The sequence below is a fragment of the Globicephala melas genome, chromosome 2 (genome assembly GCF_963455315.2).
Source record: "Globicephala melas chromosome 2, mGloMel1.2, whole genome shotgun sequence".
NCBI classification, from domain to species: domain Eukaryota; kingdom Metazoa; phylum Chordata; class Mammalia; order Artiodactyla; family Delphinidae; genus Globicephala; species Globicephala melas.
Window position 1 is genome coordinate 149,960,027 of NC_083315.2, and position 26,764 is coordinate 149,986,790.

A 26,764-nucleotide genomic window follows, 5' to 3' on the forward strand; every position below is an offset into this window, starting at 1 on the left:
ACTACGTGTGATAGGCTTGATGGTGTCCAGGCTTAAACTCAGCCTGGCTTTTCCACACGCAGTCCCTGCCTGCTGATCTCGCTTGCGGTGATACCATGTTCATGTGAAGGTCTGTCACGGGAACAGAGTGGCTCCTAGAGGGTAGAACTAGAGCTAGTAGAAAAAGCTTGGGTTCAGTGAAAGGAAGAATTTTAGGTCAGGTTTGGGGCATGGAGCTAGAAGCTTTAATTTCTTTAGTAAACCTACAAAGGAGGTACATTTAGCCCCATTTTTATCAAATGGAAATAGACTGTACGCCTCTTAAGGGCTGGGACCACAGTATTCTAAAGTCAGGGCCTAGCAAAGTGCCGGATGTGCAGTGTTCATTGCATGAATGAGGCCCAGAAGTTCCAGAAGCAACTTGCACTTTGTACAGTAGTTGGAGGTGCTCTGACCTGACTGAGGGAGTGTAGCGGAAGGAACAGACTTGGAGCGGGTTCCACCAGGCTCTGGCCGGGTCCTGTCATTTCCCTCTTTGAATTCCAGTTCTCAGGAGCCACCATCTGTTGAAGAGGTCACCGTGAGGGTTAGGTCCACTCCCCTGCACCACCCCCAGGCACCATGACCCTCTTCAAAGATGTCTTTTCCTGTTTTACTTCTCATGGAGCCCAGTACTGCCACTTTCTGGGGGGCTCACAACTGCTCTGCTAGGTACAGGCTGGCGTGCTGTTCACTACCAGCCCTGCTTCCTCCTTCCTAGCAGGATCCAAGCACACTCTTGGTTATCGTGGAGCTTGCTCTGGAGGAACCCTCCCATCTCCCCATCCCCTCTCATTGCGTTAATGAGGCAAGGACACCAGAGGCAACAGCAGGCTTTATTGGAGTCGGGGTGGAGGGACGTGGGCAAGCCCCAGGGAGAGCCAGGACCTTCCAAAGGCTGCACCTGCCACGTCCCCCAGACGCGTCCAGAGGGCCTGAGGAGCTTCGCGCCATGCCCACAACAGGTCCCCAGCCCCAGATTTAGAGCTGGGCCTTCACAGCCAGACTGGAGGGTGGTGTCAGAGGCGCCACCTGGTGGTGCCGGAGACGCAGGCGGGAAGGAGTTGGTGGAGATCTGTGGAAGTTTGTCTTAGATGCCACACCCCAGTGACAGGGTGAGTCCTGAGAGGAAGAAGGCCCCCAAATCTGGGGAGGGAATTGTCTTTGGGGATAACTACTTACCCCAGTTCTTCCGAGACCAGAAACATTTTGCTTCCGGCTAAAAGCTTGGGCAATCATTCCATGTGTTTTGTGGTTTCATTTCAAAAGGATATGAAGTCACAGTGGGCAGTGGATTGAGTGGACCCTCAAGACTAAAATGCAAAATGGTAAACAGGACGAACGTCCGAGAAGGGAGTCCTAGTGGGTACAACTTTTCTTCAAGTGGCTTCAGCCTGGAGACTGAATGGCGGTCTCCCCTCAGACCCATGGGGCAGGTTTTCCTTTCTCTCCACATGGGTGGGCTAGCCGGGGAAGGGAGCTCTTTGTTTCCAAAATTTCTCTAAGTGGCAGAGCTGTGCCTTCCTCTCTCCCCCCATTCCTCTTTATCCTTATTTTCCTCCCCTCCTTTCCTTTTGCTCTCCAAAGTCTGTAATCACAAGATAAGGGGCATGGTCAGGAGAGGGGAATGGGTTGTCCTGCCCCATTCCCTCACCCCACCCCATGCCCACTACAGACTTCTTGCCTGCTTCCCCAGCCTCCCGACCCCCTGCAAAAGTAGCCTCTGGTGGAAGAGGCCCACTAGTTGCATGGTTAAGATGACCAGCCAGGGCAGCCCTGGTTTGGGACCACTAAGCCAGTGGACTAGTATCCTGAGGTGAGTCTCCAGAGACATCCCGAGTGGGGCACATGGCAGATAATGAGTCACAAAATTTCACGGCTCAGCAGGTGGTCAGTAGCTCAGAGCTAATGCAAAGGAAGGCACCTTTTAACATGGTAGGTCCAAGTTCAAGTCCAGGGTGTGCACTCAGCAGGTGACTGTTGACTGATGGGTGGAGGGGTTCAAGCTGCCTAACAGGCTGAGATCTCTCTCTCCCTCCCGCTCAGCACCATCTAGGAAGGGTTTCTCCAGGACGTGGCTGGGGGACTCCGTAGGCCCTTCCTGGTCAGTGAAGAGACTTCTGAGGCCCAAGGGGCCCGAGCAGGAAAGGCAAGCTGCCTTTCATTCTTTGCCCGAGGGCCGCTGATTAGAATGGCCAGCTCTGGGTGGCAGGCAAAGAGAAGAGAGGAGATCCAGACCAGTCCAGCTGCTTCCACTGCCTACTCCACCCCCTCCGGTTACCCCACCAGTTTGCTCCACTGGATGGTGCTGAAAAAGGGGTGGGACTTGAGTTTGTTGACACCGCCTCCTCCAGCGCCCAGGCGCCCGGTGGGCTCAAACTTCAGCAGCTGTGGAGAAAGGCCCAGTCAGCACTGGGCAGGCCTTCCCAACCCCGTTGCTCCCAGCCAGCCCAGCCCACAGAACCCCCAGTGTTACCCTGGGAGACACTGGTGTTTGGCCACCAACATATAGAAATTTGTTGTCCCCATTAACCTCCTGCACCCACATCAGACACCTAATAGGCTGGGCGGCTTGTTCACACACAGGGCTCTGTCCTCCCTTCTGTCCACCCTCAGGCCAAAGAAGCTGCCTGCTCCGGGCCGGCCACACCTCACCTCAGTCAGCAGGGAGGCTGCGGGGCGACTGAGCCACTCGGGCAGCTGGAGCTGGGTGTGGGGTTGGATTCCTGAGGGGTGGCTCTGGGACAGCGCCTGGGAAGACACACGGGGGCGACCCCAGGAGGGTCTGTACACTCCAATGGCGGCCAGGTTTTATCTTTTTCCCCCTGTGTCACATCTCATGGGGATGATGCTGCTGCTGCTTGTTGCCTCTTGCTTTAGATCTACTGCATGTCAGGCTGCGGAAGATGCCTGAGACCCATTATCCGTAATTTCCACAACAACCTTCAGAGTAAGTATTACTACCCCCATTTTAAAGACAAGAAGCAGGCTCAGAGAGGTCAAGGGATTTGTGCTGAGTTCAGGGTTTGAACCCAGGTCCCTCTGGCTCCAAGCTTGCTAGAAACATCGGTCTTGGGTTGCAGTCAGGGCAGGCACTCTATCAGGAATAGCACTGAAACTTGTCTCCTTACAGAAAAAAAATTTCCATGGGCGACTCATTTGACATGGCGTCCTACTGCCAGGGCCAAGGCAGGGCTGTGGCGAGGGAAGAAGGTAGGACCTCTCTGTGCTCCAGAAGGGTGCAGCTGCAGGGAGCAGAGAGGTCTGTCTGGAGGTCAGGAAGAGAGGCAAGAAGCGACCAGGAGGAAGGCCAGAAGCCCTGATCTGGAGACGTGGGAGGCCAAGAGGAGAGAGCCACTCTGTGGGGCTGTGTGCAACCAGGGCTCTCAAAGGCCCTGGCTACAGGACCAAACCAGGAGGGAGCCAGGAGGGACCCGTCAGATCTGGACTTCCGGTCACACTGCATCCACTTGGGGCATTTCCTGCTCAAATGCAGTTTGGCCTCTCCCTGCTGCCCGACCTAACCAGCCCCAGGTGTGGCGTTGAGCTCACGAGGGAGGATGGAGGGCGGAGGCCATCATCCTGAGCAAGGGTACTTGCCAGGGGAACTTTAAGCTCTGGGTTGACCCAGGCCGGACAGGGCAGCTGCCAGCCTGGGATGAAGGAGGCCCTCTCTCTGGTCGTCCAGCCAAAGTCTGGGGGTTATAGCTCTGAAGGGTGTGGATGCGGGGAGTGAGCAGCGGGGAGAGGAGGCTTGGGGGATGATCCGGTGGCCTTCTAAGTAAAAGGGCTGTGTCAAACTCCACCCTCCCTCCAGATCCAGGCCCGGACGCTGTCTTCCAGAAACCTTCCCTGATCATCCCGACTCCACTCTCACTGAGTTGACAGTCTCCCTAGCTATAGCCACTCATCTGGCAGCGGTGCGAAGTGTGGCCATGGCCTGGGTGGGAGTGGCTTCCATGGTCTCTCATGGTCTTGGCGGTGGAGGCGGGAGCTGTGCTGGCAGAACACTGGGCCCGACGGCCAGGTCTCCGGGAACCAGACAGGCTCTGCCCCAACACCGACTGGCTGGACTAACCCCAGCCCCTCCTACATTCAGTGACACCCACGAGGCCCTACACCCTGCCCACACACCGCTCACCGTTCCCGTCAGCAGTTCATACAGCAGAGACCCAAAGCTCCACCAGTCGCAGGCTTCGGTCAGCTCAGAAATCCCACCCACCTCTGTGGGAACAAGAACATACGTGTCTCAGTCTCGCCTGCCCAAGGAGGCGTGTCTCCCCTCCACTCACCCTACCCAGGTGCCCCAGGTCCCTCCATCATCCTCAGTCCCCTGGCTCAACCCACATAAAGACACCCAAGGGCTACCCCCTACCCCTTCCCTTCTTGCCTGGGGCGCTGTAGAGTTTGTCCAAAGCCTCCCTGCAGCACTGGGGCTCCACCTCTGACCACTGGCCGAAATACGTGAGCCGGATGTGGCCTTGTCATGCAGTGCATGCAGGGAGGAATAAAAGGGGACAAAAATTGCTATTAGTCATCTTGGAGCTGCAGGCGTGACGCAGGGGACTCCAGCGCTTCTCCCAACAGCCACAAGGCAGCGGCCAGCGGCTGCGCTGGGCAGAAGCTCCCTAAGGGCCCGCCCCCCCGCAACGCCGAGGCCCCGAAACAACCTGGTCTTCACAGGAGCCTTGCCCTGAGCTCATCGAGGGAAAGGGTTTGTTTCCCAAGCTCAACCCTGACCAACCAGGCTCAGCAGAGTCCTTCCTGAAAAGGCCGGGGAGGGGAGGCAAGGGAAGAAGCAGATAACCTCTGCATCCGCTTGACTTTGGGGAAATTTCCTTCTCCGTCTTGAGGCTTCGGGGGCCTCCCGCCAGAGGGTGGGGTAGGGTGAGGGCCCACTCTTCTCCCCCTGGGCCCAGGGCTCCTACCTGCCTGGTCCAGGAGCAGGTTCCGGGGATTGAGGTCCCGGCACAGCACCCCCTGCTCGTGCAGCGCCTCCAGGGCCACCAGCATCTCGGCTGCCCACTGCTTCACCTGCTCCTCCCTCACACTCCAGGCGGCTCCACCGGTTGAGGGGCGGCTCCGACCTCTGCCTCGGCCACAGCCCCCCAGCACCCGGCCGGCCCCTGCACGAACCCAAGGGAGCCCACAAGGGGGCCCCGGATCAGAGCTCTGGCCGGGCCCCCGCCTGGCTTGGTGGTGCAGGTGGCCACCTGGGGCCTTTGGAAGGTCCCAGGAGCAGGAAGGGCCGGTCCCGGCTGAGGGTTCACCTTCAGCCTCTCTCTGGGGTCTGATGGCTGCGGCCCCCCTGGCCGGGGTAAGGTTCTGAGAAGTCCGGGGAGGCTCCAGGGGGATTCCGTCCTGCAGGCAGGTGTGGCCAGGTGGGAAGCGAGCTGGGGTCTGGAGACTGAGTCGGGAGTCGAGCTGAGCCTTCATCCTCTCCAGGCTGGAGCCAGACCTAGTCCCAGACTGTTGGAGGCACGGCTGGGAGAGCAGGTGGGACCACAGAGTGCCTCCTGGGCCGTGCAGAGGGTGCAGCAAGCATGGGGACAGGAGTAAAAGAGCGTGGGGCCCAGGTCCCTCTCCCACTCCCGCCACCCCCCACCCCCCGTCTTGGGCACGGACCCTTTGCCTTCCAGGTCCTCACCTCTGCTCCCTCCCCTCCCTCAGCCTAGGATGCCCTCTCCCCTCCTCTCCACCCACCTAAAGTGGCCCCAGCTTCACAACCTGGCACAAAATAGGTGCTTAACCCCTAAGGAGATGTAAATTATTCTTAATGTCCTTGGTCTAGGTGGTGGGTTCGCCAGTGTTCAATGTATTATAATTTTTTTTAAGGGAGAAAAGTGTAATGAAGCTTAAGTAAGTAAAATAAAAACAAGGCCAGGCACGGACCTGCGACGACTGTATATCATGACCCAGAGAGGTGTACCTCATTTAAAAAAAAGTCATAGTTGATCAATAAATATCTGCTACGTGACCCAGTTCCTGTCCTTACAGCTTCAGCACCATCACCCCACGGGGCCACTCTGAGGGGTGGGCACAGACTAGGAAAGTGAAAAGAGCCAAGACTGGAGGAGAGGGTGACAAAGGGGACATCTGCATAAATGCCCTCTCACCCGCCCAAGATGTGAACATCCTCCCAGGACGTCCCCTGCCCCCCTGGCACCACACAGAAGCCCCCAGCAGCCATCATCCTCCAGGAAGGCTGGGTCCCCTGGTCTGTGCTGGGCATCTGGGCTCGGCAGTTTAAGAGGATGAGACAGGACGACATCCCAAAGGCCTGAGGAGCTGACAGGGCCCCCTCACCTTGCACATGCTCCAGGTGCAGGAAGATGGAGTCCTCGCTCACAAAATACCGCAGCAGCTTGGTCATGTAGGGGACGCCGTGTGGGATGATGGTCAGCCGCTCCCGGCTCACCGCGTGGCACCTGGACAGGCTCTGGGGAGGGAGCAGAGCAGGCAGATCAGCTGGGGACTGGCCAGAGGCTGCTCTGCTCTTCAGGGGCAACCAGACGAAGGGTGGGAGCCACCCTGGAGAGCAGCTGCCTGCCCCCAGTTCCTAACCTGACCCTCAACCCTCTTTACACCCTGGAAGGCAGGCCCTCCCATCTCTGGTCCAAGGATGAGGCAATGTGTGTGTGCGTGTGCACACGTGCACATTTCTGGGAGGCGGGGTGCATGCTGGGGGCAGAACAACAGCTGTTGAATTGGAGGGAGTGTGGGTTTCCCATACGGCTTCTGGGTAGAGGTTCCCCAGGGGGTAGGGGTTTCCAAGAGCTCTGAGAAAGTCCAAAGGGGAATGCAGAACGGCAGGGGGTTGGGCGGCACCTGCCTTCACCACGAAGGTCCCTCCAGTCGCTGGGTCCTGGACCAGCTGCACCTGCCGAGGTCCAGGTGGCACTAGTCAAGTCACATGCTAGTTCCCGGGACTCCATGGCCCCAGCCCCAGCCTCCCAGGGTCCTCCACCAAGGCTGGGCTGGGAGGCCAGGCTTTGGTAGTGCAGAGTGTACCCCCCACCGCCAAACTGACATCGAACCTGTCCTGCTCATCCACCCTTGTTAGATCTGCAGGTCTTAGCTCAGGTACCACCTCCTCCAGGAAGCCTTCCCAACCCTCACGTTAGGCTGGGGCTCCTACTCTGTCTCCAGTGCTCTCTGGGCTCACCCTATCACACTGTGCCTAATTTCCTGTCTCCCCGCTGGGCTGTGAGCTCCGAGAGGGCAGGGACCACGTGGCCAGCTCTGTACTCCCAGAGGCCTGCATAGGACAGGGAGGTAGTCGGTGCTTCCCGCATGCATGCTGAGTGGTCCATCCTGTACGGTCCGAGGGTGTCATGGCTGGAAGGGACCTCAGAGCCAGTCACCTTCTCTGATCTCTTATGTTACAGGTGAAGAAGCCAAGGCTCTGAGAATGTGGCCCCAGTGGTGCCCGAGACCTTGTGGTCTTGCTGTGCTCCTTCAGGTCTCGTCCCCTGCCCCTAGCCCCTTCTCTTAAATGGTCTTTCTTTCTGGAGGCTATCTTTGGAGGGCAGTCCATTCCTTCTCCTGTTGGTTTTGCTTGGAGGCAGTGGTCTGCCAATTGCTGGGCAGAGCCTTGTTTGGAGTTGGGCCCTAGACTCATCTCCATGGTGGGCAGGGGTGGACCCCAGCCATAGGAGAGGACACGTCAGGGGAGGAAAGCGGAAGATTCGGCCCAGATGAGGGGCATGTGGGGGGCAAGGCCAACACCCTGGTGTTGTGACTTCTTAGCCGTCAGCCTGCCCTGCACACGTTCCCCGTAGTGGCACATGGGAACCAGGCCCTGAGGCCAGGCCACTGGACAGTGACGAAGGCTGCAGCCTAGGATTGGGGTTCAGATCTTGGGTGAGTGAATTGATTTTCTCATCTACCAAACAGGAATTACAAATGCCCACCCTCCCTTATCACTGGTTTGTTGAGGCCACCAATGGGAAGGCCCTTGGAGAATGTAAAGGCGGTGGGAATGTCAGTTACATTTGCCAAGTCACATGGCCTCTGTGAACCTTGGCCTTCTTCACTGCAAAATGGGTCATAGCAGTACCTCCTTCAGAAGGCCATTAGGAGGATTCTATTAAAGCGAGCAACTCAAGTACAGCAGCAGCCTGTGCCTGCCACATAACATGCTCTCGATAGTCTATAGTGACGATTATTAATATCATCACAGGGAAACCCCACACTGGCTATACAGCATTTACTCTGCGCTAAGGGCTTTATCTAGGTCATTTAGTTTCATTCGCCAGCCCTACCAGGTGAGCATTACTAGTGACTCATTTTACTGATGAAGAAATTGAGGTTCAGAGAGGTTACGTTGCCTACGGTCCCCCTGCTAAAAAGTAGTAGAGCCAAGATGTGAATCCAGACAGGCTGATCCCGGAGCCCTGGAGACATAACTGCAAATAGGGGCACAACCAGGTGACCTGGTGCATGCCTTCCCCTCTGGGCCTCAGTTTCCCCATCGTCAGTGAGATGAAGGTGGTGGACTCTGAGCACAGGGGCAGCAGGCGTGAGGCATCCCTTCTGACCACTAGAGGTCTCTCCTCCAACAGCCAGAGATGGAGTCCAGCCTAGTCCCCACTCTTTGGCCAAATTTACGCAAAGCTTGAAAAAGAAAGAAAGAGAACTCTGGGGTCATTTAGGATAATACAGTTTCCCACAAGTGCTGACACCCCGGATAATTCCCTACTGCCACTTGCCAAGTGGGATTCCCCTCCACCTTGTCTTGTCTTGGGCAAGTCTTCTCGTTTACAAAAAAACAGCAGTGAAGGTCGTGGAGGCCAGAAATAAAACTTGATCAGTACATTGAAACAAGTGTGTTAAAAAAGAGAAGAAAAAATGTATATATACACACACATCTATCAAGAAAGAATTAGACCAAGCCATTAACAGTGATTATCTCGGAATTAGATAGGATGGTGGGGAATTTTTTTTTCTTTTCTGTTCTAAACTCCTTTCTCTTTCATGGTATTTCAAAAGGGGGCATTTTCCCATTAAACCAAGCAAATAAAAAAAATCCCCTTCCTCTTTTGCTCTGTGCTATAGAGCACTAGTTTGTCCCTTGACCTCTATGAACCTCAGTTACATTCTCTGTAAGACAATGATTAAAATGCAGCACTGTCCAGGGACTTCCCTGGTGGTCCAGTGAGTAAGAAAGACTCGGCACTCCCAATGCAGGGGGCCTGGGTTCGATCCCTGGCTGGGGAACTAGATCCCACATGCATGCCACAACTACAAGGTCGCACATGCCACAACTAAGAAGTCCACATGCCGCAACTAGGACCTGGCACAGCCAAAATAAATAAATACATAAATACCTTTAAAAAAATGCAGCACTGTCCAGTAGGACTTTCTGCCATGATGGAAATATTATATATCTGCACTGTCCATTAGAAGCCATTAGCCACATGTGGCTATCAAGCCCTTGAAAGGTGGCTGGTGCCACTGAGAAATAGAATATTTAATTTTGATTAATTGTAATGAATTAAAATAGTCTTATGTGGCTGGTGACTACTGTAGCGGACTGCACAGGTTTATAACCCTTTTCCTCCCCAGGGTGACCGAGCGGGTTTAATGCGACAGCTTGGCAAACTAGAATGGGCCTTACGAATGTCAGGTGAGTATTGCTATCGGGAAGGTGGAAGGCAGTTCTGGTGAAGGGTGCCTGCCTTCATCATTTTAAAATGGGAAATCTCGGGCTTCCCTGGTGGCGCAGTGGTTAAGAATCCGCCTGCCAACGCAACGGACACGGGTTTGAGCCCTGGTCCGGGAAGATCCCACATGCCGCGGAGCAACTAAGCCTGTGAGCCACAACTACTGAGCCTGAGCTCTAGAGCCTTCGAGCCACAGCTACTGAAGCCCGCGCACCTAGAGCCTGTGCTCAGCAACACGAGAAGCCACCGCAATGAGAAGCCCGTGCACAGCAACAAAGACCAAATGCAGCCATAAATAAATAATAAAAAATAAAAAGGGAAATCTCTTTTTTAAAAATGAAACCCACTGAGTTCTCGGGATTCAGGGACAATGAAAGCTTTGGTGAAACACATTAGCACTTTCTTTTAAAATGTCCACAGTACCAAGGCCAGGAGGACTCCTCCTGGAGCAAACAAATCCAGAAGTTTCAAGCAGGTTCTCAAGCACTAAGGTCCACAGGGGCTGGGCATGTGAGCCAATGGGCAGGATGAGAAAGGGGCCGACGGAGGGCAGGTGCCCCATTAAATCGGGCAGCCCGTCCTCTGCTCCGGCTGACATGAATGTGAGGCAGCATTTCCAGAGCTTCTGATTTCTCAGGATAAGTAGGAAATCTGGACTTCTCTACGAAACCTGCCAATTTTTAAATGCTGATAACTAACAATAATTCAAAAAACACCCCTGTGTTTGAGCCAAAAACACGGAAGTGACTTGGCTGGTCTTCTCTTTCTTCCCCTCCCTGACTCAGGGCCTGGCTCCAGGACAAAGCTCAGCAAATAGGCAGCATTGTGTCCCAAGCCCCCCAGGCTCCCCAAGAGCAGACCCTGGCTCTCCTGGCCTGCTGCCTGCCTAGTCCTTGATCCACCCTCCTTGCTCTTCCCTGCCACCCCCTACCCCTGCCAGTATCTCTTCGGTCCCGAGGGACCCCCCGCTCCCCAGCCCCTTTAACCCTCACAGTGGGGTGTTTCTGGGGGCACTCAAGGCTTCCTGAGCCAGGCCCTCTGCTCCCCCTGAGTCTGCGAGCTGCTGCAGGCTGGTACTGCCCTCCCACCTGCCTGCCCAGATCTGCCTGGGCAGAGCTGTGGTATGGAATGTGGTGATACTCATCCAGGCCTGGCTGCAGCGACCTGGGCCCAGTGGCCCCAACACCTCTCCTAATTTGAGGAGATTGGTGTTCCTGGCTTGGGAATGACTCAGAAAACGAAAGCAGGATTTTACGAGGGAGGTGGAGTAAGTAAATTGAGTGCCCAAGAAAGTATATAAAAAGAAAGAAAAGAGGGCACTCTCAAGACAGAATGGCTGGGCTTGGCCTGAATTTCTAATGCCCATATGCACAGGCCTCAGTATATGGGATTCCAAAAATGCTTTGCACATGTGTGTCCGGGGTTAAATTCAAATTCGGGGAATACTGTCACAGACCTCCCTCTTGGAGATTCACTGTGTACATCTGCATCCTAAAAGCTTGAAACTTCCTATACTTAAAAAACTGAAGTAATGTAACTTTAACTCACTGTTTCCAAAACTTATTTGACCCAGAACCCCTCTCTCCAAAACACCACTGGTTCGGTGGGATCCCACACGGGGAAACAGTGGTGGCTGTCACCTCCTCCGCCTGCCCGGGGAAGCGGCCAAGCCACGTGGACTCGCGCAATGGGAGGGAAGGGCTGGGCAGATGGAAGCTGCTGGGCCTTGGCTGACAGACTGGGGCCTGTTCCAGGGACCTGGGAGCAGCAGCTGGAGCAAGGCTGGGATGGGAAGCCTGCTCGCCACACACTCTCGTCATTCGCCTTCACGGCCACCAAACTTGTATCAAATGCTTTAGCGTGTGCTAGGCCTTTCCCCCGAATCATTTCACTTTAGTTCCCACATCACGCTGGGTGGGGCGGGGGTGGGTGGGAGGATCCTTACCTCCACTTCCAGATGAGGAAACCAGCGCCCAGACAGGGAAAGGAGCTCGTCTGTGGCCACGCGGTGCCAGCCCGGCCAGCACTTCACCCTCGGCATGTCGGGGAGCACACACCGGTCCCCTTTTCTCTGCGGGCTCCCAGACCCGTCCAAATCCCCCATGAGTGTTTTAAATTACAGGTGCCTGGGCTCAACCCTAGAAATTCTGACTCAGTGGGTTTGGGATGGGGCCCGGGCATCTGTATTTTTAGGAAGCTCCCCGAGGGGATTCTGATAAACAGCCAGTTTGAGGAAAAAAACGCTTTAGCAAATATTCAGGTATCCCTGGGCTGGGGCGGAGAGCGATCCAATATTGGCTCAAATCTCATTTGACCCAACTCGTCTGTCCTTCTGAAGAGTGTCCCAGGTTCAGGTTTGGCTGTCAGCTCCTATCTTCCTGTCTGCCCTGAATTAAGGGAAAAGATCCCAGATGGGGTCAGGATGGGGGGGTGGCCGGAGGAGCCAGGAGAGAAAGGGCAGAGCTGCCAAGGCCCTGGACAAGGCACCAGCCCACTTCGACCATCCGCAGAACGGGTTTCTGGAGATAAGCGCACTCCCACCACAGGAACCTCTGGGCTGTGCTAGGTGGGGAGACTCCTGGCTGCAGCCCTGGCGAAGTGGAATGGGGCAGGCAGGCAGGGCAGCGCGGGCTGGCTGGGGGCCCCGGAGGGAGTGGCTTTCTGCGTCTGAGCTGGCGGGCTGTGGAGAGGAGCTGCGCGCCTCTGCTTTTTCCTCACATTTTCCTTTCCAGAGCTGACTGGCGTGGGCTGGGGTGGAGGAAGGGTGCGGGACCGCCACAGCCATCTCCTCCCCTTGGACCCTCTGACCCCTTTCCAACACCTGCCCCTCCCAATTATACGCAACACCTCCTCCCACACCTCGGGCGGTGCTCACTCACCTTCTCGATGACCGCAACCACCTTGCAGCCCCTCAGCTGCTCTAGGGCAGAGCTCAGTGTGCGGATGGGCCGCAGCCTCAGGCTGCTAAAACCCTGCAGAGGCAGGAGAGAGCCACGTAGCGGCCTCAGGGTGAGTCCTACTCAGCCACAGCCTTCTCAGCAGGCAGTGGGCAGGGCCCTGGCTGCCAGGAGAGCAGTGGCCACAGAGGGCAGGACCAGGGTACAGGCAGGGCCCACCTCACAGGGACAGACTGAGCAGAGAAGCTGACCTTGGTCCAGGGTGGCCAGGCCACCCTCTCAGCTCGGTCCCCACCTAGCCCTCCTCCCAGACACAGGGAGTTCTCAGGGCTTCAGAAACCCCCTCTCAGAAGCCTCATCCACAGGAGGCAGATACGCCCAGGGAGGGGGGAAGTAACCTGGGAACATGTGCATCTCGGGGAACACGCCTCGAAGACCAAGGCATGTGGCCCAGGCACCTGCTTTGGGGGAAGCAGCTTACAAGGTGCAGCAAGCCTAGAAGGGGTGTGTACGTGCACACCTGTGGGCTTGAGAAGTGTGCGTGCATCTTCAACCCTGTCTGAGTGCCCACTGGGTCAAGAAAAGCCGTCTGGGGAGAGGACTTCTGCACATTTATATATGCACACATTCATGTGTGTGTATATGCACGTGGGTATTTGTGTCTGCTCCGAATACTCACTGCAGCCCAGCCAAACACAGAGAGATCTGGGAGCCTGAGTGTGCGCACAGGTGAGCACGTGTACGGGCCATGCGTGAGGGTAGGGAGGGGTGTGTGTGTGTGTGTGTGTGTGTGTGTGTGTGTACTCTGTGGGGGCGTAAGACTGGACTGGAGATGATTCACTAAGCGTTTGCAAATGAATGAATTACGGAGAGTGTGGGATAGAGAGGAAGCCAGGAGCGGGGAGGAGGGCAGCCCTGGCACACACACCAGCCGAACAGTGCTCTCCACCATCTGCCTGCCGCCCAGGATGGCGGGCGACAGCTCCTTGGCCTGTGGGGTGAGGGCCTCAGCTCTCTCCCCTCAGAGCCCTCAGGCCTTTGGGGTCTCCTTACCGTGTCAGGGCTGGCTCCACTGCCCAGCGTCCTCTGCAGGTGGCAATTAAAGATCTCCTCCGCCCGCCGCAGGTACTTGGTAATTTTCAGCTTTACAGCCTCACATCTCTCCTTGTTGGGGTCGACTGTGGGGAGGAGGGGTCCTGTCCTTGGGAGGACGCTGGGGTTTGGGCTCCCACTGCCCGCCCTCTGCCCTCCAGAGGAGGTAGTGCCTATTTCTGATGCTGCTCAGTGGATTCTGACCCCACCTCTGTCCTTGGGTCCTCCTCTGGATGGGAGACCAGCAGGGGAGGAGGAGGAGGGATGGTGGCAGGAGAGGTTGGGAACCACAGTCGCCACTCAGCCTACAGCACTTTACAGTTGGCACCTACTACCTCGCTGGCCACCATCACACCCTGGGAAGGGACACAGTGTGGATTTCCATGTCCGTTTTTCAGAGTAGGAGACAGAAGCCCCCAGAGAGCACACGTTCTATCTATCTCTGATGCCCAGTGTGAAAGAGGCCAGAATGGGGATCAGGACGGGAGGGTAAAGGAAGTCACTGGACAGGCACGAAGCCCAGGTGTCGAGAGGTCTCATCGGAGGGAGGGTAGGAAGCGTGAACTGGGGCCTGACTCCTACCCCCAGCCTGGCCACCAAGGCCCTCAGGGGTCTCCAAGTGGCCTCAGGGCCAGCCTCTCCCCCTACTTGGAAATGCCTTCCTTTTCCCTGAACAGGCCTCCCCTCTCACCTCCAGGCCTGTGCGGTTCTCCCTCTGGAGCCCCACCCAGCCCTTCAGCTGGACAACATGCCCACCATTCTTCAGTACTCAGATTAGGGTTCTGACTTCTAGAAAACGCCCTATGCCAGCCTAATCTGGCCTCAGTTTCCCTCTTCCCTCCCTTCAGTTCCTCCTCATTGTTCTTGCCACCTGGGACTATAATAGTCCATCATCAACTCATCAATCTCCCCCATTAGAATGCAAGCCTCCCGAGGGCAGGACCCCAGCCCAGCTCCAGGGGCGGGCAAGCTGAGTGAGCTAAGCGCACAGCCTCTGGAGCCCACACTGTTCAAACCCCAGCTTTGCCACTTGACAGCTGTGGGGTCTCAAGCAAGCTAGTTAACTGCCCTGTGCCTCAGTTTCCTCATCTGGAAAACAGGAATAAAAATCATTCTTATATATTTGGAAGTACATGCAAGAACATATACAGTGATTTGTATTACTGTGAATGGGAAATGAGTTGATACAAGTAAAGCCCTTAGACCAGCGCCTGGTGTATAGGAACCGTTCGATAAATGAGAACTGTTATTACTGTCCTTTGCAGAGGCCCTGCAGGGCCCACACAGAGAGCCCTGCTCGCCCAGCTCAGATGGACAGATGGCGGGATGAGCCCTTCACCACCGGCCTCCGTCCCTGCCCAGCCCCAGCCTCACCATTTACGCCTCGGAGCAGAACGTCCACGCCATTCTGGTAGTGGCTGAAGGCTGCCTCATACTCCTCACTGACATCACGCTCCAGGGCCAGCCGGATCTGTGTGGCTGCATCCACAAGGTAGTCGCGCTTGGTCATGTCAGATGCCCCTGGAGTGACCCGGTTGCGAATCTGCTCCCGGTACACTAGGGCCTGGGACCGCACTCATGAGCAGGGCTCGGGGTCCAGGCCAGGGCCAGGGGGACACTCACGGGCCACCAGGCTCATGGCTGCCCTGGAGCAGGGACCTGGAATGAGCAGAGGCATTAGGGAGAATCCTGCTGGGAGTAACACCCCATCTGCACCCTGGTTTCCTCCACTGAGTATTGGGAAGACTAATGCTCACGTCCAAGGGCTGGAGGGATCAGAGCTAATGTGGGTAATATCCCTCACTGAGCCAGACCTTTCCTAAGTGGTGGTAATAACAGAATAATAACATGCTTTGGGCTCTGGGTTTTTTGTTTTCAATTCAAATTCAGTTCATCAAGTATTTCTTGAGCACTTACTATGTGTTGAGCACTGGAGAGAGCTGAGGATATGCCTGCAAAGGGCCTCTATACACATTAAACATGGAGGTCACACACTCTGAGGCTGAAGCCAGGGCCCGGGGCCCAAAGGCCATTCCTTATACGGTTCCCTCCATCCTGCCTGTTCTCCCCTCCCTGGTCCTCCCATGGGAATCTCATTTATCCTTCAAGGTTCGGCTCCATGGTACCTCCTCGAACAGAATGGATTGCCCCTGCTTTATTTCATTTCCCTAGGTCCTGAGGTCAGTGTGGCCAGGGAGTGAGGACCCCCAAGAAGCCAGGCAGAGAGCCGGGCACAGGGCTTGGCCTTAAAGTCTGCGGGCAAATGAGATGACTGAGTGGCAGATTCAGTGCCACTCTGGGTGGAGTTAGAGGAATGAGGTCAGAGCCCAAGCAGCCCTAGGGAGGGGATGCCTCTGGCCTCCTGGCTCTGTCTCTGAGAAGGTCAGGAGGCCACGTGGCCTCCAAGGACCGTACAGCAGCTCCTCCCTGAGCAGTGTGCGATACAAGTGGCCAAAGGGATAAGCGCAGTGTCTTCAGGAAAGGAAAGGGCTCAGAGAGAGGCCAGCAGAGCTGCCTTTGCCCCTCACTGCAGCCTCTGCACCTTCGCTCCCTCAGGCCCCACTGGGAAGGAGCAGGGCCCAAATTGCCAACTCCAGGTCATTTCTGCCTCTGTGGAGAGAGGGAGGAGAGAACAGGATGGGGAGTGGGGCGGGGAGGAAAACCCACATTGTGAAGCCAGCGGGGAGCTGAACTCTGGCCAGGATGCGGCCAGGAGGTGGAGGGAGGGGGGAAGGGAAGCCGCACCCTCCCCACTCGGCCTAGTCACCAGGGACATGCCGCGCTGAGTCCCGTGCTCAGAGGCACCAAGGCCGACAGGGCGGGCTGCTCTGTGTCAGGGCCCGGTTTCCGGGACCACCCGCCGGGCCGGGTCCCTCCGGGCAGAACCGCATAGCCGCGCCTGGACCCAGAAAGCGTCGCGTCCAACCCGCGAGTCCCCGGTACGCAAGGTGCACCGCCTCTCGGGGGTCTCCGAGGAAGGCGGGCTGGGGGAGTGAGAAGAGGGGGCATCCTCTCCTAGGGGAGGGGGATGGAGGAGGAGCCGGGCAAACACCGTACCTGCCCGAGCCAGGAGCTCGGTCCGCGTGGCCAGACCCAGCCCGGCCGCCACTGCCCCTTCGCCCCCGCGGGGGACCTTGCACCGTGGGCGGCTGCTTTCAGCCCTCCGCCCAGGTGCAGGGGTCTGGCCGGATGCAGCTCGGTCATTGGTTGCAGATGAGCTCATCCTCTATCCGTTAGAATAAACCACCAATCAGCGCCCGGCTCGACTTCTGCGGGGCCCTTAAAGCAGAAGCGCCCGCAAAACGGAACGCTGGGGGAGGGGGGGGAGGGGGGGGAAGGGGAGGGGGGCGGGGAAGGGATTGGGGTGGGGGTAAAAACTGCGAAAAGAGGAGGTCCAGAATCTCACAGGGATGCGGAAGGAGTTGCTTCAGAAATCTAGGCCGACTAAAAGCACACATGTAGCTTCCAGGACTTTTCTCATCCATTACTTCATTCATTTATTCAACTATTTAAATATTATGTATTGAGAGACTACTGTGTGGGAGGAGCTAGATGCCAAGATACCGCGACGGAGGGGACAGTCTCTGCTCATGTCTTCATGGGGTTTACAGTCTAGGGAGGGTTACAGGGATTAAAGAATTAAAGAATGCAGTTGATATTTCATTCCAGTTGTGATCAGAGTTGCGAGAGAGAAGCACCACAGGGGCCATGAGGCAGCAAGGGGAGTGACCTAGTCTGGGGGTGAGAAGACTTTCAGGAGGGGGTGATATCTGAACTGGGCACACAGACCTCACCTGCACCCTAATGCTGCCTGGACTCACACTATTCTTCCCTAGTGCACTTGCTCTCTTCTAGATACCTTTTCACTCCATTCCCTTCTAATTCCCAACACCTCCTCCCCCTCACTCAGCCAAAGACCATGCTTCTTCCATCGCTTGAAAATTTAGGAACACAGACTCCTACCCTGCCTACTATCTGCCTTCTGGCCAGGTCTGCACCCACATACTGTCTCCCCATCTCTTTCGACAGATGACCTGTCCGAGCCCCATCAAAGGCCAACCTTCCCCTTGGGATCAATCTTGTCCCGTCACCTCCTCAAGGAACCCCGTCCGGCAATTCTCCCCTTTCTCTCCTACATCATTAATTTTTGGCTCCCACTGCTCGTTCATTCCTGTCTGAAACAAACATCATGCTGATTCTCCCATCTTGAAAACAAAACAAAAAACACTCTTGGCCTCACTTCTCTCCTATCTACCACCCCAGGTTTGCAGCAAAACTCCTCAAAAGAGATGTCTCTCCTGTCTCCAGTTTCTCTTCTCCCACTCATTCTTGAACCCGCTCTGATGAGGTTTTCTTCCCTGACATCCCTCTGAAATAGCTCTTGGTCAACCAGGAGCTCCATGACCTCCTGGGTGCTAAACCCAATGGTCATTTCTCAGTCCTCATCTTACTTGACCTCTTAGGAGCATCTGACCCAGGTGATCACAGCCTTCTGTCCATGCACTTTCTCCCCAGGCTTCCAGGACCCATACTCTCTATTGCCTCCCTCTCACCAGCAGCCCCTTCTCTGTCCCCTGTGATGGCTTCTTCTCTTCCAGATGTTCGAGTGTGCCAGTTTTGGGCATCTTCCTTCTCTCTGTCCTTACTCACTTGATGAGGGATTGCACCTAGTCTCATGATTTTAAGTAGTATTCTTCCATATATTGATGATTCTATATATATATTTACAGATATCTTATATTTTCTGTATCCTTTAGCCCTCACCTCTCTACCAGACTTAAATATTTAATAGTCTAATAAAACACCTCAAATTCAAAGAGTCCAGAACCTTGGAAAAATTATGCTGAATGAAAGAAGTCAGACACAAAAGGCTACATACTGTATGATTCCATCTATATATCATTTCCAAAATAGGCAGATACATAGAGACAGAAAGTAGATGTCTGGGGGGGGGAAGGAGAGTGGATAATGGGTATGGGTTCCTTTTGGGGGGGTCAACAAATGTTCTGGAATTAGTGTGATGGTTGCACAACTCATGAATATTCTAAGAACCATCGAAGTCACATTTTAAAGAGGTGAATTTTATGATATGTGAATTTTATCTCAATAAAATAATTATCATAATGAAAAAGAAAAAAAAAACCTGAACCCTTGATCCTCCCCCACCTGAAACCTTCTCCACCTAAAGCCTCTTCCACTCTTCCAGCTCCATTAAAGCCATAAAGCCATCCTGGCTTCTCTTATTTTCTCACACTCCACATCTAGTCCATTAGAATATCATCATGGTTTTTCCTTCAGAATGTATCCAGAATCTCAGCACTTCTCACCACCTCCACTGCTATGACTCTCGTAGGAGCATCTTCATCTCACACCTGAGTTATCGTAGGCGATTCCTCCTGTCTTCCTGTTTCTACCCTTGCCACCCTAAAGGTGGTTCTCACCACTGCATCAGGGGGATCCTTTCAAAGCTCAGTCAGATTCTGTCCTTCTGTTCAAAAGTCTGCAAGGGCTCCCATCTTAGTCCAAGAAAAACTCAAAGGCCCTGCTATGACCTCTAAGGCCCTCACAGTCACCCTCCTCTACTATTTCTCCAGCTTCATCCCTTGCCGGGCTCACTCACTCAGCTTCAATCCCGGAACTTCCTCACTGCTTCTAGAACCCACAGGGCAATTCCCACCCCAGGGCCTTTGCCCCACTGCTACCCTCTGCCTGGAACAGTCTGCTTTTGGATACCTACCTAGTAAACTCTGCCCCTGCTTTGAGTCGTTGCCCTGATATCATGAGAAACCTACTCTGACTATACCCTCCCAACATCTCCATTTCTCCCTTGCCCTGCTCTGCTTCTTCTCTGTTGTACTCAAGACTATTGGCATGCTATCTAATTTACTTATTTATTTTATACGTTTCTTTTCTTACCTCCCCCCAGTGTAAGATCCACATGGGCAAGACCTTTATCTGCTCTGTATCCCAGATGTATCACAGATGTATCCCAGGTGCCTAGAACAACATCTGGCACATAGCATTGCTCAATCAATATTGGCTGGATGAGTGAATGAGCTCTAAAGAATGAGAATTAACCAGGAAAACTGTTTGAAGAGGACAGCGGAGGAGAATGTTCTGGGTAAAGAAACAGCATATATAAATGCCTTAACAAATTAAGGGAGAAAAATAACATTTACACATCAAACAGATGACATAAAAACAGTTGATAAAATTTAACACTCATTCATGATAAGGAGAAACTCTTTACTTAACAAGTTCTAAACAAACTCGTGCACTTACTTCTAAACTTGATAAAGGGTTATCTACCAGAAACTTAGAGCAAACACCATGTGTAACGGTGGAGCATGAGAAGCATTCCCACGGTCCAGCTGTTCTTCTGGCATATGGAAGGATCACACTTCCCTACCCCTTTGGAAGTTAGGCTTGGCCATGCGACTTGCTTTGAAATGTCAGTGGACCGAACAGCAGTTACTTCAGGGTGGAAGCTTCAAAAGCCAGTACATAATTCCTCCTGCCATAGTGATTGTGGAAGCACACGTCCACATGCTTAGCCTCCATCAGCCTGAGTCTCTGAGAAATAACAATAAGGAACCCCTCCCTGACCCATGACTTGTGTTGAATATGAGGTGTAAATGAGAAATAAATTTTGATTGTGTTGAGCCACTAGATTTTGGGACTGTTTGTTACTGCAGCAAACCTTGACCTATCTTGAATGATACCCCAGTGCAGTCAGAAATGAGCCAAGATCTCTACTCGTCAACAATATACTGGAAGTTACAACTAACACGATAAGAAATTAAAAACAAAGAAGAGAATAAAGACGCAGATGAAGAGAACTGACTTAGGGACACGGGGTGAGGGGGGGAAGGGGAAGCTGGGAGGTAGTGAGAGAGTAGCAATGACATATATACACTACCAAATGTAAAATAGCTAATAGCTAGTGGGAAGCTGCTGCATAGCACAGGGAGATCAGCTTGGTCCTTTGTGACCACCTAGAGGGGTGGGATAGGGAGGGTGGGAGGGAGGGGATATGGGGATATATGTATACATATAGCTGATTAACTTTGTTGTACAGCAGAAACTAACACAACATTGTAAAGCAATTATACTCCAATAAAGATGTAAACAAACAAACAAGCCAAAACAAAAAAAAAGAAGAGGTTTAAAGATTGGAAAGGGAGAGACCAAATTGCCATTATTTGTGATAATGTGATTACTCACCTAGAAAACCCAGAGCAACAATTAGTGAGTTAGAACGGTTCAATATTTACAAATCAAGAGAACTTTTCTATATATCAACAATAACAATTTGAAAATGTAATAATAACTTTAAAATCCCATTCATCACAGTAACAAAAACTATGAAATGCTTATGAATAAACTAATCAGAAGTATATAAGACCTTCATGGAGGAAATAATAAAATTGAAAGTCACAAAAAATGGAGAGACGTGCTGTGTTCAATAAGGGAATGACTATCGTCGTAAAGATGTTGATTCTCTCCGAAATAATTTAAAACTTCAATGCAATCTCAATCAAAATACTAAAAACACTCTGTAGTACTTGATGGGATGCTTCTAAAATCCATATGTTTATTCATTCCCTTAACAAAAACTTATGGAGGGCCTACTATGGGCCTAACCCTGTTCTAGATAGTAAGGAGATGGTGGTAAATAAAACAAAACAAAAACGCCTTCCTGGAGCTCTTTTTCTAATGGAGAAAAACAGTAGTAAAGACACAGACATACAGATACATAATATCTCATGACGATTTTACACAGTATATGGAAATATACAACAATAGCCCAGCCCCTTGGAAAAAAACAAATGGTGGGGGTTAGGATCTTGCCTTACCAGATCTAAAGAGTTATTATAAAGCTGCAATTTTTAAAAGAGGTGACGTTGGTACACATAAATAGATAAGAATAGACTGGAGTCCAAAAAAAAAAATTCATGTATCTAGGGGATTTGACTTAGGATAAAGAAGGCATTTCGAACCAGTGGGCTAAGGATGAATTCTTCATGAGAGGTGTCGGGACAATTGACTTAAGGAAAAAAAATTGATCTCTTCCTCATACCTTATACAAAATTAAATTCAAGTTTAAAATTCTAAATTAAAAAAAAGAGAACAACCTCAAAATTTTAGAAGAAAGTATCGAAGAATATCAGCACGATCTTCAGGTAGAAATCACCTTTTAAATATTCCTGGTGGGGAGGGATATGGGAATTAGTATATTTGGAGGGTGATTTATCAGAACTATTTAAAATGGAAATACACATAATCTATGACCTATCAATTCCACTTCTAGACATTTAATCTAAAAATAAAAAAACACTTGCTAAGATACGTAAGGATATACATGGATATCCACTGCAGCATTGCCTGCAATATTAAAAAATTGGAAAAAATTCCAAATTTAGTATCTTGTGAAATATCAATGTAGAAATGAATTAATAAAATGTGGTATATTCATATATTGAGTTATTATTATTATTCAGCATTTTAAAGGAATGAAACAGAACTAAATCTCTGTGTACGAACATGCAAGATCTGAAAAACATATTGTTGAGTAAAAACAGTCAGTTCCTAAGAGCTACCTGCCATATGATGCCATTTATATTTATATATATTTTTGATTTATGTATTTATTTTTTGTAATTTTTAAAAAAATTTTTGGCTGCGTTGCGTCTTCATTGCTGCACATGGGCTTTCTCTAGTTGCGGCAAGCGGGGGCTACTCTTTGTGGTAGTGCGCGGGCTTCTCATTGCGGTGGCTTCTCTTGTTGCGGAGCATGGGCTGTAGGTGCACAGGCTTCAGTAGCTGTGGCGCACGGGCTCAGTAGTTGTGGCTCACGGGCTCTAGAGCGCAGGCTCGGTAGTTGTGGCGCATGGGCTTAGTTGCTCCGTGGCATGTGGGATCCTCCCAGAACAGGGATTGAACCCATGTCCCCAGCATTGGTGGGCGGGTTCTTAACCACTGCGCCACCAGGAAAGTCCTATATTTTTAATATTTATTTTTTATTTATTTATTTTATTTTTTGGTTACGTGGGGTCTTAGTCGCGGCATGCAGGCTCTTCTTTGTGGCGCACGGGCTTCTCTCTAGTTGTGGCGTGCAGGCTCCAGAGCTTGAGGGCTCTTCGTTGCAGCGTGTGGGCTCCAGAGTGTGTGGGCTCAGTAGCTGTGGCACGCGGGCTTAGTCGCCCCACAGCATGTGGGATCTTAGTTCCCCAACCAGGAATCGAACCTGGGTCCCCTGCATTGGAAGGTGGACTCTTAACCACCAGGGAAGTCCCTATATTTATATTTTTAAACTACACACACACACAAATACTGTATACGATCTATATATTATAGAGTATTAGGACTCTCCAGAAAAACAGAACCAATAGGTTGGATAAACAGATAGATAGATAGATAGATAGATAGATAGGTGATAGGTTGCTTACCGTAAGAAAATGACTCGTGCAATTATGGAGGCTGAGACGTCCCATGAGCTGCTGATCTGATGTCTGCAAGCTGTAGACCTAGAAAAGCCTGGCCTAGCTCCAGTCTGAGTCTGAAGGCCTGAGAACCAGGAACACTGGGCATAAGTCTCCGATCAGCGTCCCAGCTCAGTCAGGCAGAGAGAGTGGATTTTCCCCTCCTTCACTGTTTTGTTCTATTCAGGCCCTCAGTGGATTGAATGACGCTCATCCACATTGGGGAGGGCAATCTGCTTTACTGAATCTACCAATACAAATGCTAATCTCGTCTGGAAACATTCTCACAGACACATCCAGAAATAACGTTTAACCATATATCTGGGCACCCCATGACCCGGTCAAGCTGACACATAAAATTAACTATCACATATAGTAATAGTTAACTTCTACTCAGCACTTATTATGAGCCTGGCACTACCCCAATCACTTAACATGGAACATCTCATATAAATCTTAATCCTACCCTATTAGTTAAGATTATTAATCCATAGTTTACAGATGTTAGAACTGAGGCAGAGAAAGATTAAGTAACTTGCTTAAGGTTACATAGGAAGTAGGAGCAAGCACTGGGACTCAAATCTTAGCAGTTTGGCTCCAGAACCGAACCTCTGAGCCACGATGCTGATCATCTTAAGCTCATAACAGTGATGTTATCTAGGAAGTGGGGGAAGGCAGGGAGCGAGACTTGGGGGAGGAGCTGGGTAGTGGTCAAATAAAGCTCTGCAATACCTGTAATGTTCTATGTTTTTAAAGGGCAAAGTAAACTCGTATATTATTTGTGATAATAAATTAATTTTTAAAAATTACATATGGGGGCTTCCCTGGTGGCGCAGTGGTTGAGAGTCCGCCTGCCGATGCAGGGGACACGGGTTCGCGCCCCGGTCCGGGAAGATCCCACATGCCGCGGAGCGGCTGGGCCCGTGAGCCATGGCCGCTGAGCCTGTGCGTCCGGAGCCTGTGCTCCGCAACAGGAGAGGCCACAACAGTGAGAGGCCCACATACCACAAAAAAAAAAAAAAAAAATTACATATGAAATATATATATATATATATACATGAAAATATATAATTATTTTTCAGCATATAGTGATTAATGCTACAAGGAAGTAGACAGTGCTCCATAGCCTTTAATGGTGGGCTAGACCTAGTCTGATGCGGAGGGATGTTTGGGAAACTTGCCTGAGGAAGTGTCTTTGAGCTGAGTTGTGGATGATGCATGTGTATTAGTCAGCAAGGGTAAGGAGTTGGGCGTGGGAGGGTGGAAAGATTTCCTGGCATAAGAAACTGCATGAGCAAAGGCCCTGAGGGGGGGTACCACAAATTCCCAGAACTAAGAAAAGGTAAGTGTGTTAGGCTTTAGAGAAAGAGGGGACATGGCTTGAGATGAGGTTGGGGAGTTGGACAGGGCTCTGACCTCATGGAGGCCTGTAGGCTGAGGAAAGGACTGGGAGTTTAATTCTCAGAATATTGTGTGCTGTTGGGTAAGATGAAAACTGGACACTCTGATTGGCACCATGGAAATCGCTGGAATCACTTTCGCAGGGCTATGTTATGATAGTGAGTAGAAATGCCAAGAAAGAGACTGAAAATATAGACAAATCTCAAAACACGGGGATCTAAAGCACAAGACTGGGATAGGGAGGCCCCTGGAGGGTGAACGTGCCATTGAAGTCTGGGTTTAATTCCGGCTGCTGTTGTTATTTTTATGATGGGAAAGACTTTTACACACAAAGACATATCCACAAGGACGTTCATCATAGTATTGTTTATTACAACAACAACAAAGAGAAACTAAATATCCAGCAACAGATCGAGTAATCAAATTACGGGATATCCAAGTGACGCAAAGCAATTCAGTGCTTAAAAAACTATATCGTAGAAGAATATCTATCGTGGGGAATGTCTACAACATATGAAGTTTAAGAAGCAAGTTATAACATCATGAATATATTACGATCTCATTTCGGTGTCAGGATGTCTCCTCCACCTCCTCCCTTCTCCCTGTCTTCATGCCTGGTGGTGGGAGGAGGAGGGGGTCATTTGACATAACGCAACATGCCCAAAATTATGCCAAGGGAAGTGATCCACTTTATCAAAAGAGAGGTTTATTTGTCTTGTGGATGCTCCATGTGGGTCCAGGATGGAGCTGGAATGTTGGGGGAGGGCAGAGGGATAAGAAGGAAGGCACTTGTGGTCCCAGCTTAGGCCAAATTTATACCAAAGCTGAAAAAAATGTATTGCTCGTTCTCTGGATTTTGGAGGAATTTGTGATAGGTTATAGGAAATATCTGGGTGGGGGGCAGAGTTTTAAAGGAAGATGTGACCGCTCACTATCAGAAACAGGAGTCTTGAGTGTACTGCTTGCTTAAGAGAGCTGTACCTGCAAAGGCATCTCTGAGCAAGGGGGAGAGGTCATCTCATATAGGCTTTGGGGAAGCGTGGAGTTCAGCGATGGGTCAACTTTCAGAGTGTTTAGGAATGGTCGACCTTTGGCTCTAGAAGCGCCGTCAATGGAGTGAGCTCGCTGCTGGCTGGTTATTCTCAGAAGGGTGGGCTATGACTGCTGGAGCGTGCGGCTCCAGGAGCATGGTTACTGAAATAAGTGGTCATAGAAGAAGCCGGGTAGATAACTGGTGCTAAGAGTTACTTGTTACTATAGCCACATAACAATCCATCTTTTCCTGAGAGGATGGGAAGAGAAGGAAAGAGAAGGGAAGAGATGGCAGGGCAGTCCACACATACATGAAGATGAAGGGTCTCAGTGAAACAGCCCAGGGGGAGTCTTTGTGCTAGAGCTAATCCTGATTGGCCAGGACTGGTTTCTAAAGAAGGATCCCAAAGGCACCCAGAGCTTCCTGGATTGGGACTCACGACTTGGTTGTGAGAGAAGAGTGCTATCCCCTCCTTACCTCCGTGGGTCTGGTGAGAAGTTGTATTTCCAGTGACCTGGGGTGGGGGAGGCATAGCTCCCGGGTGCCCCCCTACCCTCAGGTTCCCCCCTACCCTCAGGTTCCGATTGGGCCCTCCCTCCTGAGTGATGACCTCCATGACCCCAAAGGGCTGGCCCGGGGTCCACGAGCTGATCAGAGCCCGCGAGGCCTCAGCTTCTGCCTCGCTGTGTGGCAGCCGCGGCCAGCTGTCAGCCCCCTGGACCCTCCAGAGACTCTGGGGCTGGAATTCCTCGGGCAGATTTCTCACCCTCTCAGTACTTCCTTCCAACTTGTCTGGCAAATGAAAAGACTTCACAGGCTTCCGAAGAGGACTGTGGCAGGGACAGCTTTGGGAGGGATAAAGAGCTCAAGGAGGGGCGGATATCACCATCATTACAGTCTAAACCTCAGACCCCCGCTGGGGGCGTCAGGCGGTTACATGTCTGTAAACAACCAGGGCTGCCGGCCTGGCTGTGTGAGCACAGAGGCTCCCGTTGCTGAGTGGCTCACACGGTGACTCATGGGGGGCCCGGGCTGACTGCTGGGTGGGGGTGGGGGTGGGGGTGGGGGAGCCGGGGCCTTAGATGGGAGAGAAGAAGGGATAGGCCTAGAGATGGGAGCTGGCGGTGGGGGACTCTCCTCTTCCGAGTCCAGTGAGGACAGGGGCTGATTCTCCAA

At 52.2% G+C, this 26,764-nt stretch overlaps 1 protein-coding gene across 2 annotated transcripts; it reads right to left on the reverse strand.

Moving 5' to 3' along the window:
• Nucleotides 1-1,847: 1,847 nt before the first annotated feature.
• Nucleotides 1,848-16,859, reverse strand: RPS6KL1 (ribosomal protein S6 kinase like 1). 2 transcript variants are annotated; one of them, XM_030831756.3, is made up of 12 exons: nucleotides 16,730-16,854; nucleotides 15,590-16,282; nucleotides 15,047-15,331; nucleotides 13,634-13,758; nucleotides 12,563-12,655; nucleotides 6,851-6,898; nucleotides 6,325-6,457; nucleotides 4,947-5,534; nucleotides 4,409-4,498; nucleotides 4,160-4,242; nucleotides 2,674-2,769; nucleotides 1,848-2,406 (listed from the first exon to the last, which is right to left on the reverse strand). In XM_030831756.3, exons 3-12 carry the CDS (start codon nucleotides 15,180-15,182, stop codon nucleotides 2,296-2,298), a joined length of 1,503 nt encoding a protein of 500 aa, XP_030687616.1. In that variant the 5' UTR covers nucleotides 15,183-15,331; nucleotides 15,590-16,282; nucleotides 16,730-16,854; the 3' UTR covers nucleotides 1,848-2,295. The 2 variants fall into 2 exon arrangements, with proteins under 2 accessions (XP_030687616.1, XP_030687618.1); XM_030831758.3 differs by lacking the exon at nucleotides 15,590-16,282 and having other exon boundaries at nucleotides 16,730-16,859.
• Nucleotides 16,860-26,764: the final 9,905 nt, after the last annotated feature.